This window comes from Cynocephalus volans, chromosome 9 (assembly GCF_027409185.1).
Source record: "Cynocephalus volans isolate mCynVol1 chromosome 9, mCynVol1.pri, whole genome shotgun sequence".
In the NCBI taxonomy this organism is placed as follows: Eukaryota; Metazoa; Chordata; class Mammalia; order Dermoptera; family Cynocephalidae; genus Cynocephalus; species Cynocephalus volans.
The window spans coordinates 91666655-91688454 of record NC_084468.1 but is presented as its reverse complement, the minus strand read 5'-3'; the positions used below and the strand labels follow the sequence as shown (position 1 = coordinate 91688454).

General features: G+C 34.4%; 1 protein-coding gene across 1 annotated transcript in view; it reads right to left on the bottom strand.

The window, feature by feature from the left end:
- Positions 1-21800, bottom strand: part of TET2 (tet methylcytosine dioxygenase 2) — a 102380-nt gene that overhangs the window by 7552 nt on the left and 73028 nt on the right. Inside the window, exons 4-9 of the mRNA XM_063108152.1 lie at positions 20743-20833; positions 19247-19340; positions 18406-18614; positions 5665-5815; positions 3177-3266; positions 448-585 (exon numbers count right to left, since the gene is read on the bottom strand). Coding sequence (XP_062964222.1) covers positions 448-585; positions 3177-3266; positions 5665-5815; positions 18406-18614; positions 19247-19340; positions 20743-20833 — 773 coding nt within the window. The remainder of the gene's footprint in view (positions 1-447; positions 586-3176; positions 3267-5664; positions 5816-18405; positions 18615-19246; positions 19341-20742; positions 20834-21800) is intronic.

Sequence of the window (21800 nt, the reverse complement as noted above, 5' to 3'; positions counted from 1 at the left end):
AATATGTAGTCATAACGGGCTGGTTTGCACTCTTAACTTTCTATGATGGTTACTGTGATAATGACTATGCATTTTTCATTTGCATTTCTCTCTGCAAGGTGCATTGATTCCTTGGCTTGTATATGGTTTTTATTTATTTTCCTTAATTGATTATGACCCACCAATATCTCACTGAATTTTGAGAAATTTTCTTTGCAGCTAACTCTAATTAGCACTAAGAATGTCCATGATTCTTAATGACTGTCAACAGTTTTCCGTGAATGTACCAACCTGTTATGAGTGCTAGTTATGCCAAAGAAGGTCACCTTGCAACAGCAATTCATTCGTGAGAACACTGTTGTCCAGTGACACCTGCAGAGAACATATTACTCTAACCAAATGCTACTAACTCTCATCCTTTCACTTTTCAACAGAAGGCACTGCTAAGCTGTCTCCAGCTGCACTTACCAATGTGCTGCCATTCTGCATGTTGTGCAAGTCTCTATGGGCATGTGCACAGAAGTCCAAACATGCAGTGACCCCTGAGAATGGACGGCCTTCCTTTAGACCCAGCCGACACTCTGGTGCTCTGTGTTCATATTCAATCTGAAAAAAAATAGTGTGTGTGTGAATGGGGAAGTAATTAGATTTTTAAAGTTTTGATATATGTATACATCCAAAAAACCACAGCCACAATCGCAATCAAAATAAAGTACATGTCCATTACTTCTAAAAGTTTCCTTGTGCCTCTTTATAATTCATGCCTCTCACTTTGTTCCCACACAACTACTGATCTGCTTTATGTCATTTATAGATTAGTTTGCATTTAATATCAGTGTATCCATTTGGAGTTAATTTTTATATGAGGTTAAGAGTCAAGGTTACTTTTCCCTCATATTATCCGATTGTTCAAACAACACTGGATAAAAATATTACTTTTCCTGATGGAAATGCCTTTATTAAAATTAATTCATTTTCTTTTAATAGCTTGATTTATTGTAGTATTTCTTGCCCAGAATTAAACTTTTACAACAGTACTGAAGTATTCCTTATAGTCCTGTGTGATCTGACACATTATTACCACTATTATTAACAGCATTTAAAAATTTCATATTCACACACATTTCTAAAAACATAAGTTGTGACGTAAAACAACTTATAGACCGTCATCAAAATCTATCTCCAATGCTCTCATCAAAAAAAAAAAAAAAAAAAAGTTGTATTTGTAGGAGCAGTGTTAAAGTCCACCACAGAAGAGTAGCTAAATCAATATTTAGGATTAGTGTGTCTATGCTGTGTAAACTAATCAAATCCTATTAGAGTCTTTAATAATTTGTCACACACCCCCATACTGATTGTTGCTGTGTACTCTGCTCTGGATACTTTCTCATCACCTCCAGTTTTATTGCAGCTATCAGTCTACCCCTTTCCCTTAAATAATTAACCTCTATTCCATTTCTCCTCCCCTTCTCCCCTGGCACTTACTTCACTGGCTTCTCTTTCTCTCCCCATACTTAAAGTGCCAATGATAAAAATCTATAGTGCTAGCCTGGAATTTTCTACTGATTCTCCATCTAATTAACCTTGAAGCATGTCAAACACAGCATGTCAAAAATGACATTTAAGACTGGCTGGTTAGCTCAGTTGGTTAGAGTATGGTGTTACAACACAAGGTCAGGGGTTCATATCCTCGTACTGGAGAGCCACGAAAAAATAAATAAATAAATAAAAATAAATAAATAAGAATAATAATTTAATACCTTCCCCAACCTTCCTATTTTTCACTAGTGCCTGATACTAGTTAACAGAACCACCTGTCCAAACCTGAAATTTGGTGGATCCCCAACTCTCTTTGGCTCATTCATAAATCCAAGTTGTATAAATTCCACCTCAAATATTTTATGTACTTATTTCCTTTTCTCTATCACTCCTGCCAATTCTTTAATTTAGGACCTAAAAATCTCTTGCACAATGATTGCAATACTTTCCTTCTCTCTCTCATCTTACACTGATTTCTGTTACATTTCCTTACATATTTGGCTCATTCAGTAACCTTTTTAAAATAAAAATTAAATCAGTTCACCTTCTCTTGCTCATAAAAAAACCTCTTGGAACACTCCAATGATTACCTACAGGATAAAGTTCAAAGATCTTTATTTTACATACAGGGTCATTTGTGACATCTCTACTTTCTCAGAATAGTCCTTCTTCATTCTTTCAGAAATTTGCACAAACCTCTATCCTAGATGTTCCAGTGTTGTCCTGTAATTGCTACATCACATGTCACTGTCTTCTCTAAGGAAGAAATTCCCTAAAGAGAGAGAGGCTGCATTGCTTTTCTTTATGTCATCAGTTACTAAACTATCTGGCTTGCAACAGCCATTTACTGAATGTTTTTGTTGTTGATGTTACTTACAGTCTTTTGCCTCCTTCATGAGCAATTTCTGACCAAATTACCTAGCTAGCTAACTAGGTACAGCCCAGGACACTCATCTAAAATAGGGGGAGAAAAAAATGTTTTGGCTTGGTTCATGAAACCAGTGCCAAATGGAAGAGGATCTGGCGAAATCTGACATCTGAACACAGGTATATATGCTTGTAATGTAGTACACTCATAGCTTTATATTTACAGACTTCCTGTGAAAATGGTTAATAGGTGGTTAGAACGTACAGTTTGGGCCATAACATTTTAATGTAATCACTGAAGTCTGCTTACAGAGACAAAATTACCCATATGAGAACAAAATTAATAGATAAAAGAGCTTGTGAGCCTTAAGAGCTTATTATCTTTACAGCTAAAAAGACCAAAAATATGCTCTTTTGGATGGTATAATTTTTAAATACCAGAAACAGAACACTTCAGTGGCTTCAGCAATTAAGAGAAAAAAGTTACCCAGCCATGTGCACACCCCCACACCCCGGAACATCTGCATCCAGCCCAGCCACCACCAAGCTGCCGCCAGAAGTTCCCTGGGCTCCCCTGCTGGAATAAGGGGGGTACCACGGGCCTTGGCCATGCCGCCCCCCACTTCATCCTCCTTTCACCCTATCCCCCCTCCCTCCCAATTGCTCCACATCTTAGAATGTAAAAATATAATAATATATTTTTTAAAAATGAAAAAAACAAAGGAAAATCATTGCTTTAAAAATGTTTCTGGAAGTAGTTACAATCACTGCCAATAATTATTCAAACTTACCTGATTATTATATGCATCAGGTGCAAGTTTTTTATATATTGGTGCCAGAAGAGTGGACAGGTTTTGCAAATGAGACTCCAGTTTCTCTTCCTGTATAAAATGAACAATTCTAAATATTAAATTCTGAATTCATTCCCTCTCTATATGAGAGGAGCTATCAGATTATTCCCCCTACACGTTGGATCCAAAATACAATATAAAGTGTTATTATTAAGGGCTGGCCTGTGGCTCACTCGGCAGAGTGCGGTGCTGATAACACCAAGGCCACGGGTTCGGATCCTATATAGGGATGGCTGGTTAGCTCACTGGTTGAGCGTGGTGCTGACAACACCAAGTCAAGGGTTGAGATCCCCTTACCGGTCATCTTTTAAAAAAATAAAATAAAATAAAAATAAAGTGTTATTATTAAATAACTAAAGCATCTTTAAAAAATGACTTTCTAAGTAAAAGGTATAGACCATATAGCAACCATTTCTGTATGTGGTATTAAAATCTAGCTATTTGGTCCCACGAACAGTAAGATGAACTGATTTTCTACTTTGCATGCAGATGGTCTTAAAGAAGTCATATTTTCCACTGTCGCTGTTAGCTGCCAAGGAAGACAGAACTATTGGAAAGTTTTTTTTTTGTCTTAATTGGTCTATTTCCAATCTTTATCTTTTACAAAGTTTATAAAGATAGCATTTCAAAAGTAGAAATAATCTCTCCATACAACTAAAAATTACTTCATATATAGATAAAATTTACAAAACTAGAACAAGTGTATATATAAAAAACTTCACCTGAGAGGGAAAATGGTAAGTTATACTACCAGCCCTCCATCCCCCACCCCCCAGCTGAGGAAGAACAGATTTTCCGATTAATATGCTTTTAAAAAAAATGGTAAGTAACAATACTTAGTTGTTCCATGCATATTTAGAAGTTCTAAGTTAAAATTGATACTTCTATTTTATCTTTATTTCTGACAGCTGGCTGGTATGAGGATTGAACCCTGGACCCTGATTTTATCAGCACCATGCTCTAACCAACTGAACTAACTGGCCACCCCTAGATTTGATATTTCCCAAAAAAAAGGAAAAAGTTGGGAGACTTAACCTGGAAGAGATGTAAATCTTAGAAGGTGAGGTTTCTGAGCAGAGCTCTCCTTCTAGATTTGCTTTACATGAAACCTGGTTAAAGTGATACATATTTATAAAATCATGGTGAAAAAGCTCTCAGAATTGTTATTCTTCATGAATTTAAAAAATTTTTGTTTTTATGAAAAAAGGATGTCTAGTACACTTAAGCCATGTTGTTGAAAACATTACTATCCTTTGAAAAAAGTTTTTATTGTGATTTCAAGAATTTTGCACTTTATTGTACTTTCACTTACAATTATACTCACAAATAATAAAGTTAATTTTTTCATCAATATTGTAATATCTATGGTATACAAGTATATATTAATTGTATTTAAAATTCAAAAGATAAGTATAAGGTGTAGAGACTAAAAATTTCCTCATATCTAAATGCTAAATATACTGAAGTTTTCTGATCATTCACTTAGCATACACCAGTCTGCGTGTGGCCCAAAAGTTGTTAAATTTGATATCGATTTGCAAATTATATTTTAGGAAATATATTGTAGAGAAAAGACAAAACCCAGTGACTTCAATATGAGGAATCATTGATCATTTATGTCAATTGCATATTTATGTTACAATCTAAATATGTCTTAGTTACTTCAATGCATTCATTACACAGTAACTTTAAGCTATCTAAATCTCATGGCATGGGGCTGGCCAGTTAGCTCGGTTGGTTTGAGTGTGGTATTATAATACCAAGGCCAAGGGTTTGGATTCCCATACTGGCCACCCACAAAAAAATAAATCTCATAGCATGTAAATGTGACTAGAAGTGGTCTGAATGTAGCAGGTATAAACATGACTTCCATACTTCAGATTCAAAAGATAGGAGACATTACTAATCCTCCTTTAGTTTTAAAACTGAAGTGACAGCCCTTTAAAATTCTGGAATTACCAAAAGTGGGAAAAGGGGAGGGCACTGTAAGGTAAGGATTGGTAAAGGGACACAAAAATGATTATATTGTATAGTGTTGAGTATTTTAATTATCCTGATTTGAGCATCACATACTGCACACAGGTATTGATACCCACAAATATGTATAATCAACCATATTACAATAAAAAAATTTTAGATTAATTCAATAAAATGAAGCAACTGAAAGTGAAAAGTAAAACTCTGGAACCAACTAAGATAAATAATAAATATAAAAGGCCATAGATAAAATTTGAGCAACAGAAACTCTTCCTATTACTTTGGTATAATATGGTTATTATTATGCTAACTTTGTAAAATATTATGTCTAAAGTTTAACCAGAGTTTTGTTCATTCATCTGAAGTGAAATTCTGTTAGACAGCTTAACACAAGCTTAACTTCAGTTCTCTATGAAAAATAAAGAGATTATATACCAGGAAGTATACCAACCTCTTTTGGGTCATCCCCAAGCAGCTTAAATTTCCTTGGGATCTTGCTTCTGGCAAACTTACATCCATTATAGTACATGCTCCATGAACAGCCAAAAGAAAAGGAGGCACCACAGGTTTCTGGATCCAGCCCCTGACAGGCACAGGTTCTCCTGAGAAGCCAAAGGAGAAGTTCAAGGCTACAGATAGCATTATCCAGGTTGCCACTTTTGTATTCTGGGTAAGCATATGCAAAATGAACGTAAAATGAGCTTGAAAAGAAGTCTAACCTAACTGTGAATTAAGTTGTGGCATAACCACACACAGAACTATTTCAATTGACTGTAAAATACAACTTAAACTTTTTATTGCAGTACAATACACTACAGAATAGTACAAATAATTTTACTCAAAAATGTTCATAAAAAAACATTCCCAAGTAAATAGTCAAACTAAGAAAAAAAAATTTACTAGTACCCTAGAATCTCCTCTCATACTTTCTTCCAGGTACTGTCCCTTTAACAGTAATTTCTCTATTCTTATACTTGATAAATACATATGTATATAAAATTATTTGTGTCTGGCTCTTTTTACATCATTATATTTTGAATATCTACCCGTATCATTGCATGTAGTTGTACATTTTTCATTTTCATTAAGTACCATATTCCATTGTATAAATACGTCACAAATTAACTATTCTATCAGGGGCATTTGAGTGCTTTCTATTTTGGCTAAAATACAGTCTTGTGTTTTTACAACCCTAATCAAATATATTCTAGTGACAATAAACAGACAAAAAAAAAAAAATTTAAAAAACCCCAAACCCCAAATAATAAAATCACCTACAAAGAAAACTATATTCAAGTAGTTTTATGAGTATTAATATTTTGAAATTATTGTATGTACTTGTATATGATATACAGAAATAATGTCAAAAACCAAGAATTTCAGTGTAAAATAAAAGTAAATACCCTATAATCTTAACTAAGAATAGAAAAAAATATGAACTCATAATTTCAATTTAAAAATTCAAAATTATTTCTTAGAAATAATTACTTCCTGTGTCTGCCACTGAAAAAGCCTAAAAGTAATGACATCTCAGAAGCACAGAGCAAATCTGGACACAGATTGTGATCTCTGAAATTTGGCAACTAAAGATTCTTACTATACGTTTCTTCTGTCATTTGTTTACAAACTATATTCAATGGTGACCAAAGAGTTGGTATAAAAAAGTTATTTAAAGAATTCCAGCTAATAAATGCAGAAGAACTATTACAATTAGAAAGTACTATTTTACAGATGTCAGAAAAAAATAGCATAAGGATCTCCAAAAAGTCTCTGCTCCATAAAAGCAGTCGGAGTATCAGTATGTATTGTCAGAATCAACTTCTTCAGAAATCTGGAAATTAACAAAAGGCTTTCAGCAACACAGGGAGTATCTATTCAAGAAAAACAGAATTTTGGTAAGAAGAGTGAGCTGTGTGGGTTTTAACTTGCCTTATTCTAATCCTCCCCATAGCTTCACGATAGCAGTCCACATTTATGATGAAAATCAGCAGTCTGCCAGCTACAGGAAGGTGCCAAATGGGGTTGGATTTCCTCCAAAGCCCCATTCCCAGAGAACTGACATTATTTGACCTATTTGGTAGTTCTCGGGCAGATCCCACCAGTAATGTTATCTTCATTTGGTGTGACTTAGAACTTAGTGTGAACAGCCTTTCTTCACATTTGCTAAAAATAATCAGAGCCAACTGTTGAATATTGTTGCTGGCCTGAGATGGTATTTAACAGCTGGAGCAAAAAAATAGGGTAACCAAAAAAGTTTAGAATAAAACCTGAGAAGTGAGAAGTCCATGGGAGATTCTGTAAAACTCCAATATGTTCCTGGGAATCTAGAAAGCCATGTACATGAGTAAGGCTATATGCATGCTCTCAAAAGACCTGAGAAAGCCCTAAGCTCTCATTACAGTCTAACCTTGAGATTCTGCACAAGCAGGGATTAAAAGCTAAGCTTGGCTGGGTGTTGAAGCCTTGCAACAATGCACATACAGACCTCCTTGGGAAAGACTGAGAGACTTATTGGTTTCAGGCAACTAAGGAACTCTGGTCATTAGCTGACCATTAAGTTAACCAAGCAGAAACTTCCATGGCTGCACATGACAAACAATACAAACTTTACAGAAATAGTTCAAACAAGTCACAAGGCAAACAACCAGAAACAATTACAAATTCTGGAGAGGGGGCTAGAATCTGTTTTCCAGAGTTACCACATTATATTATTTAATCTGTCCAGTTTTCAACAAGAGACATATGAAGAAGCAAACTATGGTCCATATAGAGGAAGAAAAGTCAATAGAAGCTGATCTTGAGAAGTCAAGATGTTAGAACACTTGTCAGCTATTATTTCAAGTATGCCCACAGTACTAAAGGAAACTGTGTTTAAATAACTAAAGTAGAAAAAGTCTCATGAAATAGATGAGATAAAACCATGAGAAACAGAGACAGAAATAAGGAAACATAGAATTCTTGAACTGAATAGTACAATTCTGGAGCTGAATAGTATAATAAAAAATGAAAAATACATGAGAGGGCTTCAATAGATTTCAGCAGGAGGGACAGGAAAAAGAAGGGTGGAAATGAACTTGAAGATAGGTCAATTGAGAGGCCTGTGGGACACCATACAGTGTAGAGTCCCCAAGGTAGAGGAGCAAGAGTAAGGAACAGAAAGAATATTTGAAGAAATAATGGCAAAACTTCTCAAATTTGATGAATACCATTTTACGTGTTTAATAAGCTCAACTACGTGTAGTATAAACTCAGAGACATTTATACCTAGAAGCATTGTAATCAAACTGCTGAAAGTCAAGGATAAAAAGAGATTCTTGAAAGCTGCAAGAGAGAAGCAACTCATCATGTAGAAAGGAATCTCAGTAAGATTAATAGCTGACGTCTCATCAGAAACAATGGAGGCCAGAAGGCAGTGGGATAATATTGAAATGCTGCAAGAAAAGACTATCAAAAGAACTGTATATCCAGCAAAACTATCTTCCAAAGATGAGTAACAAATTAGGGCACTGTCTGATAAAGCAATAATTATAAATCGCTGTTAATGTGCACACAATGTATATTATATATCTTGTACGATAACAGCACAAAAGAAAAAATGAGATATATATATATATATATTATATATATATATATATATATATATATATATATATATATATATATATATATATATATATATATATATATGAACAAATTTTCCTTATTATAATTAAATTGATATTACTCCAAGCAAGTTAAAATATTAATTGTCATCTCCAGGGCAACACAGTAAGAAATAACTCCAAAAAATATATTCAATCCCCGGTAAGAAAATAACTACAAAAACTATAGAAAAAAAAAAGGGGGGGGGGGGTAGTTAAAATGACACACCAGAAAATATTTACTGAACACAAAGTTAGTAATGCAGGAACAGAGAAACAAAAAAGACAGAAGACATAGACAAAGTGGCAAACCTAAATCCTACTTATCAGTGATTACATAAATGTATATGAATGAAATGATTAAAAGGCGGAGACTGGAAAATAGATTTTAAAAAAGATCTAACTATATGCTGTCTACAAGAGACACACTTTAGTTTTAAAGACACAAATAGGCTGAAAGTAAAAAAAATGAAAGATATATCAGTAATCAAAAGTGAGCTGAAGTGGCTAGAGACAAAAAAGAATTGAAGACAATATTATAACCATACAAACAAGTACATTTCATGATAAAAAAGGTCAATCCATTAAGATGATGTAACAATTATAAACATACATGCACTGAGAAACAGGGCACCAAAATACATAGGAAAAAAAAAAAAGACGGAATTAAAGGGTGAAACAGAGAATTCAATATTCTGCTTTACTAATGGCTAGAACAACTAGCCAAAAGGATCAAGGAGGAAACAGAAGTTATAAAGAACACTATAAACTAACTAGACATGTCTACAGAATACTTTCATTCAACAAAAACAGAATATGCGCAGTCTTCTCAAGTGTACATGAAACATTTTCCAGTACAGACTATATGTCAAGTCATAAAACAAGTCTAAATAGATGTAATATTGTCAAAAGCATGCAAAGTATGTTCTCTGATGACAAGGAAATTACGAATGAATGACAGAGCAAGGTTGGGTATTAAATAACAGAACAAAATAAAAGAACACACATATAATCAGTGGATCAAAGAAAAAAAATCATGTGAGGAATTAGAAAATATATTGTGGTAAATTAAATGAGAACTCAATATAAGCAAATTTTATGGAATAGAGCTAATAAAGCAGGGCCAGAGGGAATTTTATACCTTCAAAGGCCTGTATTAAAAAAGAAAATTCCCAAATCCATGCTCATTTTCCACCCTATTCCACCATAAGAAACTAGGAAAAGAAGAGCAAACTAAACACCAAACAAGGAAAGCAGTAAAAACTAGAGGGTAAATTAATGAAATAGAGAAAAGCAATAGAAATCAAAGAACCAAAAGGTTCATTGAAAAGCTCAACAATATTGAAAAAAACTTTAACTAGACTGACTAATAAAAAAAAAAAAGAATACTCAAATTACTGAAATCAGGAATGAAAAAGAGAACATTACTACTGACCATACATAAAAACATTAAAGAGAATACTATAAAATTATATTTCATCAAATTAGATAACTTAGAAGAAATGGACATATTCCTAGAAAAACACAAAATACCAAAATTTACTTGAGAAGAAATAGAAAATCTGAATAGACCTCATCAAGTAAAATGACTGAGTTAGTAATCAACAGATTTCCCACAGGACTTTAAGTTTCTGGTCTGGCATGGAGAAAACTTGGAAGTTGCCACTTCTTCTTAACAAGTACAAAGCTGAACATACAAAAAAAACCAAACAAAAACAAACAAAAAACATCAACACCACCATTTAGGTCCACCAGAGAAAGAGGTCACAGGGCAAATCACTGCTTCCAAAATTGGAGAGACAAACAGGCAGATATCCATGTCCTCTGTGGGAATCATTGCTGGGGTAGAAATCTGAATTGTAATTGATCAACTGCTGAAGGTTTAGTGTAGACAACTCAGAGTTAAAAATCTTCAGAGGCATCCAGTCATAGTGGGGCTCTCACACGTTTGGGAGTTTTTACCTCTAGGAGCTCAACCTGGTTCTCACAGTGAATACTGGAGAAAAAACTCTCTTCATGCTTTCAAAGGCAGTTCTGCTTTTAAAGAAACTATTTAAACAGAGCCTAAACTGCTGAGGTTTTATCAGAGCTTGCTGACCCAGGGCAAGAGAAATACCCAACTCCAGCTGGATCTAGCCTTGCATGTATAGGAAGGGAAATACCCAACTCTACTACAACAATATCAGAGATGAATGAAGGAACATCACTACATGGACATTAAAAGGATAATAAAGAAATCTATGTCCACAAATTTTATAATCTAGATAAAATGGAACAATTCCCTAAAAGAAACAATTTACCAATATTCACACAAAAAGAAAGGCAATTTAAATATGCTTATATCTATTTAAATAATTGAATTAATAATTAATAACCTTTCAATACAGAAAGCACCAGGCCCAGATGGGTTTGTTGGTGAACTCTACCAAACATTTAAGGAAGAAGTTACACAATTCTCTACAATCTCTTCCAGAAGACAGAGGCAGAAAAAAATACTTCATAATTCATTCTATGAGGCCAATATGACCCTAATGCAAAAACCAAAGTCCGCATGTGAGAGTACTTATGAGGAACATACTTCTCATAAACATGGATGTAAAAATTCTCACCAAATAGCAAATTGAATCCAACAATGTATAAAAAGAATAATATATCACAAGCAAGTAGGATTTATCCCAGATATACCAGCCTGGTTTAACATTTAAAAATCCATTAATATAATCCATTGCATCAAAAAGCTAAACATAAAAAAATTAATATCAATACATGCAGAAAATGCATTTGACAAAATCCAACACTGGCTGGCCAGTGAGCTCAGTTTGTTAAGAGCATGGTGTTATAACACCAACATCAAGGGTTCAGATCCCCACACCAGCCAACTGCCCGAAGAAAAAAAGGGTGGGGGCAGGGGAGGAAAAAAGAAAAAGAAAAAAAATCTCTCAGTAAGCTAGAGATAAAGGAGAACTTGAATAAGAATGTCTATAAAAGCCTTACAGCTCAACTCAAAGATTTCCTACTAAGATTAAGAACAAGGTAAGGATGTTCTCTCTCACTATGACTTTTCAGCATCATACCGGAAGTCCTAGCTAATGCAATAAGAAGAAAAGGGAAGAAAAGAGATACAGACTGGTAGGAAGAAATCAAACTGTCTTTGTTTGCAGATGACATGATCATCTAGAAAATCCAAAAGAACTGACAAAAAACTGAAATAAATAATTTAAGCATGGTTGCAGGATACAAGGTTAATATAGAATGAACAAGTACTATTTGAAATTAAAACTACATTATCATTTACATTAGCACCCCTCAAAATGAAACAGTTATATACAAATGTAATAAAATATGTACAAGGCCTATATAAGGAAAACTACTAAACTCTCACAAAGGATAACAATGAAGAATAAATGGAGAGAGATTCTTTTTTCATGAATGAATAGGAAGACTCAATATTGTCAAAATGCAGTTATTTCCAACTTGATCTAGAGATCCAATGCAATCCCTATTTAAATTACAGCATATTGTTTTGTGTATATTGACAGATGAATTTTAAAGTTTATACAGAGAGGAAAAAGACCCAGAATAGCCAACTCAGTATTCAGGACTAACACCACATGATGGCAAAACTTAGATATAAAGCTTAAGTTATCAAGACAGTATAGTATTGGTGAAAGAATGGACAAATAAATCAACAGAACACACTTGAGCCCAGAAACAGACTAACATAAATGATCTACTGATCTTTGACAAAGTAGTAAAGGCAATACAATGGAGCAAAAATAATCTTTTTAACAACCAGACATCTCCATGGAAAAGAAGTGAATCTAGACACAAAGTTTACAGTCTTCACAAAAAATAACTCAAAATGGATCACAGAACTAAATGTAAAATTCAAAACTATTAAACTCCTAGAAGATAACACAGGAGAAAATCTAGATGACCCTGGTTTGTTGATGACTTTACAGATACATCAAAAGCATAAGTCATGAAAGACAAAGTACAAATTGGAAGAAAATATTTTCCAAAGACATATCTGATAAAGCACTGCTACCCAAAATATACATACTTATCAACACTTAAAACTCAATGAGAAAACAACCACCTGATTTAAAAAGAGGGCCAAAGACATTAACAGACACCTCACCAAAGAAAATATATAGATGGAAAATAAGAATGTAAAAACATACTCTATATCATACGTCTTCAGGCAAATGCAAATGCAAATTAAAACAACATTCAGATACTCTCACAACATCAATGCTGATGGAGGATTTGGAGCAACAGGAACTCTCCTTCATTGTTGGTGGAAATGCAGAATGGTAACAGCCACTTTCGAAGACAGTTTGGTAGTTTCTTATAAAACTAAACCTACCATACAATCCAGCAATCCTGCTCCATGGTATTTACCCAAAGGAGCTAAAAGCTTATGTCCACACAAAAACCTGCACACTGATATTTACAAGAGCTTTATTCATAATTGCCCAAACTTGGAATCAACCAAGATGTCTTTCAGTAGGTGAATGCATACTGTGTGGTACATCCAGATAGTAGAATATTGTTCAATGCTAAAAAGAAATGAGGCATGGAAGAATCTTACGTTACACCATCAAATTAACTCAACATTGACCAAGTAAGAGCTAAAAGCATGATACTCTGAGAAGAAAGCATAGGTATAAATCTTTGAGAGCTTGGAACAAGCAATGGTTTCTTAGACATAACACCAAAAAACAAGCAACCAATTAAAAAATAGACATTGGATTTCTAAATCAATATTTAAAAAGAACATTATCAAAAGAGACAACATACAAAATAGCAGAAAATATCTGCAAACCATATGTTTGATAAAGTTCTAGTATCCAGAACACATAAAGAACTCATATAACACACACTAAAAACAACACAATTTAAAAAATGGTCAAATGTTCAAGTAGACTTTTCTTCAAAGAAGATATATGAATGGCCAATACACACATGAAAAGATGGCCAACATCATTATTCATGAGGGAAATGCAAATTAAAACCACCTCACGCCCATTGGATGGTTATAATAAAAGGCAGATAATAGTTTTCCTGAGGATGTGGAGACATTGGAACCTTCATACATTGTTGGCAGGAATGTAAAATGGTGCAGTGGCTTTGGAAACACTTTGGAAGTTCTTCAAAAAGTTACCATATGACCAACCATGTCAATCCTAGGTATATATCCAAGATAACTGAAAACACATACCTACATTAAAACTTATACACAAATGTTGATTCCAGCATCATTTAAGATAGCCAAAAAGTGGAACAACTCAGATGTCAATTAACTGACGAATGGATAAAGAAAATGTGGTATGCACATATAATGGAATATTATTCAGAAATAAAAAGGAAAAAGTACTGATTTCATTTTACAACATAGATGAACCTTCAAAATATTAAGGTACATCAAAGAAGCCAGTCAGGTTAAATATTATATGATTCCACTACTATGAAATACCCAGAACAGAGAAATCTATATAGTCTGAAAGTTTATTAGTGGTTGCCATTTAGAGAATGAAAGAATAGGAGGTGGCTTCCTAATAGACATGGGTTTCCTCTTGGGAGTGATGAAAATTTTCTGAAGCTAGGTAGAGGGGATGATTGCACAACTTTGTGAATATACTAAAATCACTGAATAATATACTTCAAAAAGGTGAATTTTATGGTATATGAACTATATCTCAAAAACAAACCGTCCGTAACAAGGTAGAGTAACTTCAAGTTGATTTCCAACATGAAGTGTCTACTTTATTTCTGTAGGAGCCTTTCAAATATTGTTGGAATTAGCGCATGACAGTAACTTTAATATGATTCCGAATTTGGCTCATGGTTAAATGACGAATCAATAGAGAAAATATAATAAAAATGGGGTTTTTTTTGTTTTTGTTTTTGGCAGGGGGGATGGCAGCTGGATGGTATGGGGATCTGAACCTGTGACTTTGGTGTTATAAGGCTGAGCTCTAAGCAACTGAGCTAACCAGCCAGCCCTAATAATGTTTATGTATAAAAGAGATTAAAAAAATTTTTTTACCTTTGATTTACCATTTGGATTTTTAACTCTTTTAAAATGAAAATTAGATCAGTTACTCAAATGTACACAGAATGGAAAAACTAGCAAAATAAATTAAATTTATACAGCATCAATCACTTTGCAAACTCTAAAAAATTAATGGAAACAGGCAATGATCACTAATGGATGCTAAACTGTCAGGTGAAAGTTTGAGGAAGAACTGGATCAGGCTGACAACACCTGAACACATTGAATACTCTTAACATTACCAAAATTGGAACCAAGCAGACATTATATGACTCCTTATGGATATGGAGAACAAAGATTTCAGCACCAGTTATGAAGCATTTCTGCTAATGTGTACTGTGTGCATACATACATTTAAGTAGCTCACTACCAGTGTACAAAGGATACTGGGGATAAAAGAAAAAACTAAGCAAAAAGGACAAATATGAAATCAGCCAAATCCAGATGTGGGAAATTTTATCATACAGTCTCTGTAAACAAATAAATCCATAGAGGGGGAAACTATTATGGAAGCCTGTGAATTATGTAATCTATCTTCCAAACTGGGACACTTTTAAGAGTGAAAGGAGGTTCCACTTAATAATTATGTCAGACAGTAGGTATGAACTGGGACCATTCCACTCCAAAGCATTAATTATATGTAAGGTGTGGTCTTTGGAATCTTTTTACATTTGTGTGTGTTTTTAAAAATAGGATCTGATCAGGAATTTGCTCTGACATTATTTGAATATTAAATGATATTAAGGAATCATTATCATTTATTTTAAGATAAATGATAATGACACTGTGATTAGGTTTTGAACAAAAAGTCCTTATTTGTTAGAGCTACATACTGAAGTGTTTACAGGTGAGATGATACAGTATCTGTGTTTTGCTTGGGAAAAAAACACTAGCAAGTGTGGGTGTCGGGACAGGAAGTGTGAGAGACATATATGAAACAATATTGGTAAAATATTGACAAATATTGAAGCTGTGTGATGGCTCCATGGGATTCATTATACTGTACTCTTCTTTTCATGTATGCTTGACAATTTTTACAATATAAAGTTTCTGAGAATGTTTAACATCACCCACCATGACAGAAGGCATTTTTGTCTTTGACTTCCTTTTGATGACAGATACACTCCCACAACTATTACTTGCCAAAAAAATATTGGTTAGGCTTAGTCATAAAATGGAAATCTCAAAGGAAAATCTTTAAAGGAGAAACAGCTGGGTTGGCTCAAAGGAAATGTCAAACTCAGTTTTTGAGTTTCCCATTGAAAGATGCTCTCAGAGTTCTTTTCTGAACTCACAGTGCGTGGTTATGGTGCATGTGGGCACATGGATTTATAAGATCAGTGATGAGGTTCACACAGCTATGAACATCACACTGAATAAGCAGCCCCAATCTGAGATTATCCAGTTCTTGGCAAAAAGTCATAATTTTAACTTCTGCCAGCCATAACATAAAATTTATTTATGGGTAGAGGAAACTTCAAAAGCTATTTCTGAATCAAGTCTGTATTGCCATTTGATCAGTGTCTGTTTTAATAATGTAGTTCTTAAGTATTTCAAAAAATTTTTTATTTTGGAGAATTGCTCTTAGTAGGTATAGGCCCAAGCTTAAACATCATCTTTTTACCTTGAAATTCTAGACAAAGAAAAGCAAAAGTGTACAGCTGAGACTTTAAAATATCTTATATGTGGGTCTGGCCTATGGCTCACTTGGGAGAGTGTGGTGCTGATAACACTAAGACCATGCGTTCGGATCCCTATAGAGGGATGGCTGGTTTGCTCACTTGGGAGAGCGTGGTGCTGACAACACCAAGTCAAACAAGGGTTAAGATCCCCTTACTGGTTATTTAAAAAAAAAAAAAAAAAAAATCTTATATTTGAAATCTTCTAATAGTTCTGTATACTCCTCTTTACAATAAAACAAATCAGAACTTTTCTGAGACCCTGGTCCAATCATTGTTCATGGTTTTCAAATGCAAGATAACAAAATTTACGAAAGTACTTTACATAAAATTTCTTTCTAGTCAGATTCCATTCCAGGCAATGGCATTGATGGGAAGTTAAGGAAAAGCTTTCAGGGGAAAAATACCAGAGATACATAATATTAATAAAAATTTAATTAATTATAATAAACGTGACATATAATTTGCATGAAACTTCAAAAATTTTCACAAGCAGTTCTTCAGTGATATAGAACTTCAAACCATCCAATCTAAAAGGAATTCTGCTTTTAAAACAATGCAGTGTTACTCAATTCCTGAGAAAGAAATGCTATTACCAACAGCAGCCCAAGGCACCTTAATCTTTATTTTCTTTCTGATTAAGGGTACCTACGCATCCATTTATTTCAGAAAGAAAAAGAGAAGTTAGGGTATATTGAAAAGTATTTTTCACCTCAATAAGTCCAATATAAGTTTACAAATCATATGTTATAAATTGACAAGTTCTACCTTCCAACTAATCATTTGTCAAAGTGGATTTATGGCAGTCTGATACACAACATGAAATTTTTGGGTCATAACTATCATAGAAAATCAGGTCAGACTTTCATAAAGAAGAGTAACTTTCCTAAACAGATCATTTATAGTTGATTTGTCCCCTACAGCACACTGAGAGAAACTATGCTAAAAAGTTAATTAAATCATACCAGTTAAGAGTTATAGTCAGCAAAACAACAAATTTGGTTAGTAATGGGTTACTGCAATGAGCAGCATGAATATTTCAATAAGCTTAGTAAGTTAATTTGTAGTTTGGTGGATGCAGAGAAAAGTAGTGCAAAATTAAAATTATATTAGAACCGATTGTGGGCAAAATCTCTCCAAGTGAAGGTTTAGACTTCCTGCAAAGTGGATGAAGTTAAAAAAAGAAAAGAGAAAAAAGGATGCACTAAATATATTTAACTGCATACCCTTGTTGTCCTGTTCCAAATTTTTAGATTACTGAAAAATAATGTATATCCATAGGTAATTTAACATCAGTAAAAATGGAAGCAATTTTGATTACTATTGTGGAAATAATGAACTAGATTGAATGGAAGTAAAAGTCAGAACTTCCACAGGGCTTTTATTTTTATGTTTGCTGCATATGTATTAAGGTCCTTGACATGGGAATTCCCAAACTTACTTGGCTTCAGATACTGCAACATGGAATACTTACTAAAGTGGTGGCCAGGCACACAAGAGTTGTTACCCATAGCATGAAGGAACAAAATAATTTCAAGTTTACAGTATAATTGAAGCCATGTGGATACAGATACTTACACTTCCAGTAAATTGCTCCTAACAGATGCACTGAGTGTACAAAATATTAGGTATCAAAATCACCTCAAATTACTCATGTTAGCAAATACAACCTCTTATTGCATGACTGTGAAACAGGCATTTGATCCCCATTTTATAAATGTAAAAATGCAAGTTCAATTCTTTTCCTTCAAACCAAAGATTCGGCTTTTCTACTAGTGGCCCCAAAGACGGGAGAGGCCCTGGGTTTCACTTACTCTTCATTCAGGGCACACCGACGATTGGTGAGCGTGCCGTATTTCCTCAGCGTCTCGGTGAGCTCTGAGTAGAGTTGGTCAGCCAGAGGCAGCGGGATTCCTTCCCACACAAGGATGAGAATCACAATCACTGCTGCCTCACAGGTGTGCCCGGCTCGCTCCCGCACCAAACACAGTAGCTTCTCCTCACTGCAGCGTCTGCGAATCACCTGTACAGATCACCATTCCACCCCAAACACCCCCCACCCCAACCAAAACAAAACAAGGGTCACTTGCAGCAGATAAGAGCATCGATTTATGTATGCATATTTTTTCATGTCTGGCTCACAGTTATGGCAATCTGCAATTTGCCTTTTGCTGCCCATCTGTAAAGCAGGGCCTTACCCTGGCGTCAGAAGAGGAAGAGATTCAAAACTACTCCTGAATGTTTAGCAGAGTACATCCAGTACAGTGGGGGCAATTAAAGGCCAGCTGCACTAAAGCCAGAGCTAGATGAAAGACATGCAGGTCTTAGATTAAGGTTTTCATAAATGACAATATAAAAATTAAATGAAGGTATTTAAAGGATTAAGGACCACTTCCTCACATTCCAAAAAGTGCTTTTTAGCAAGCACTAAAATGGACCTCCTCCCCACCATTAAATTCTTTCAATTAAATAGTTTGTTAATTTTACTACTAATCTGCCTTCTTCTTAAGTGATAACACATGGTAAAACAAATATAGGCAATGTTCTTTTCAACTGGGATGACTCTTAGGTCTTGGTAAGCGAAATCTTAGGATTACATTAATGAATCAAAATGCCCAAGATTGAAGACCAAAGGCCTTGTCAAGTCACACTTACCCACTTAGCAATAGGACATCCCTGAGAACTTTTGCCTTCTTTACCAGTATAGATGACTCTTTCAATCCTAATAGCTTTACCCTTCTGTCCAAACCTTAAAGAAACCCACAGAAACACACACACATACAATTAGCAAATGAATTCAAGAGCCAGTCAAAATATTTGAACATTTGAACACAATTTTATTCTGACCACATCCTGAGAAATGAACAGTTCAATTTATTTTTTTAAAAAAAGGTCTAAGCCAAGCAAACTGGATAACAGTTTTTAAGCCTTATTTTTCTTCAGAATAAAAAAATGCTGATAATTGTAAATAACTATTTTGAAAATTATATGTTGGGTGAAAATAATGGGAAAGCTTATTTTTATACATAATTTCACAAAGCACAAAATTTTGCTATTTGCTATAAAAAATACTATTTGATTTTTGTCCTTTACTAAATTTAGCTATTTTAAAACTTGGGGAGTCATAATAGATTTTAGTTAGAGCTGTTCCTCAAAGAATCTCTCACTATTTTTTTAAAGGGGCTGGTAAATAATTAGTATTCAGCCATTTTGAAAATATAGGATAGTTCTAGAAATAGACTATATTTTTCCCATATGATCAAAATACCCCTTATTGCTTGCTAAAAAAAAAAAAAAAAAAAAAAGAGAGCTCTCAGGGAAATTCACTATTTCTGCCAGGCCACTAGATTTGATTATTTAGTGAAATTCTACATGCTAAGTTAGAAATGTATAATTTGGGAATGGAGCAAGAATGATACTGAACATGTCCCTGCTGCCCAAAGGTACCCTAATGTATTTTAATGATAACACTGTCTACCTCTTAATGAAAAGGTACCATGGTAGAGTAACAGCTCATAGCTGTAGATATCTATATGAAAGGACCTCTCTGCATTATGTCATTCATGATAGTCTTTTACATGCAGGAGTAACTGTAGATACAGGCAAATACTTGTATACCTGTGACTGACAGTTTTGAAAAAAAAGGCAGCTATAAATAGAATCTGTCTCTATTTCTATTGAACTTATCACTTGCTCTGTTTGTAGTAAGAGAAAACCTCCTTAGAGATAACTACTCATTGACAGCACTAGGTGAATTTAACTCAGTGGTTCCTTTCTTATACCACACTTTTGCCCTTTCTTCTTCAGCAATTTTATCATCAAGTGGGAAAGTCAGAGTGGGGCCTCTCTGCAGTCTGTGCCAGTGCCCTTGTGCCTGGCAGGCTGGCTGGACCATCCTTGTTCGTGCCTCGGTTTTCTGGCATCCATCTCAAAGTGGGCAGCCTGTGCCAGTTAGCAGACTATTAGTCCTGTCAAATATTGTGACTCTGGTGAATAGCACAGTGTGTAGTGTTGCAAACCTTGGAATACCTAAGCCTGCTAATAATTACTCGATTTACAATTGTTTACTGCTTTGTGTGTGAAGGCTGGAAAAATTCTGACATATACAAAAGGATAAACGTTAATCTGCCCTGTGCCTTTGAGTTAATTACCTTTCTTCCATGATTTCTCTAATAGCTGCCACATTAGGACCTGCTCCTAGATGGGTATAAAAAGGACCTTCATCTTTTTCAATAATTTGCTCTGTTGAGATAATAGAAGATTATTATTTTAGACCTCAATTATACTAAATATAAAGGCTACATCCACAAAGCTTATCCCCCAACTGCACATTAAGGGCCCTAAAAGTGACTTTAAAAATTTTTTTCTTTAAAAGTAGTAAATTGATGGACTGATCTATTAGAAAATGTGCCAAATAAGTATATGTCATGCTGGCTGCTGGATAAAAATAAATTACATTTCAGATATAGGATATTATTTATTTTAATCCAAGTAAGTGGAAAGAAAACAGTGAGGGAATTAGAACGTATTATATGTAGTGTAACTACAACCCAATTTTTTAGATGGAAAAAAATTTTTAAAGCTAACTACAAGCCTGCCTGCCACTTGGATGTTAAAAGATTAAAAATAAAATTTCCTGTCCTATCCCACCCCCAGAATATTGCTCGGTTTATTGTCAAGGATCACTTTTTCTCCTCATTTCCCCACAACATTCAATTACTCTGTTTAGAAAATAAAAATATTTAATCCAGACCTATACGTATGCACTTTAGAGTAATTTATGATGAGAGAAAACTCTGGAGAGTCAGGAAAAAGGAAGGGGCTGTTGCAAATCCCCAAAGACAGAAAGTGGGAAGGGTTAGGGTGATAAGAGGAGGGAGTGAAGATGTATATAACTTACCTAATATTATCTATGACGTGTGGCACTTTAGCCCAGGCAGGCAACTTAATGACCACACACAAAGAGGGTAGAGGTCCTCTCTCCACCTCCTTCAAATTGTGGGGCATCTCATTGTGAGAGGGACAGCATGGGGTGGGTGGGCCATTAGCCACACTAAATTAATTTAACATTTGTTTTTTCAAATGTCTTCTACTATATCCATACTGAGTAGCTGTAATTAAGATCTTCTCCTCTACCCACATATATATCTGCATCCACCAACAAAAATGTTTCCTTATTCCTAAATACCTATCATGAATCCTGAATTTT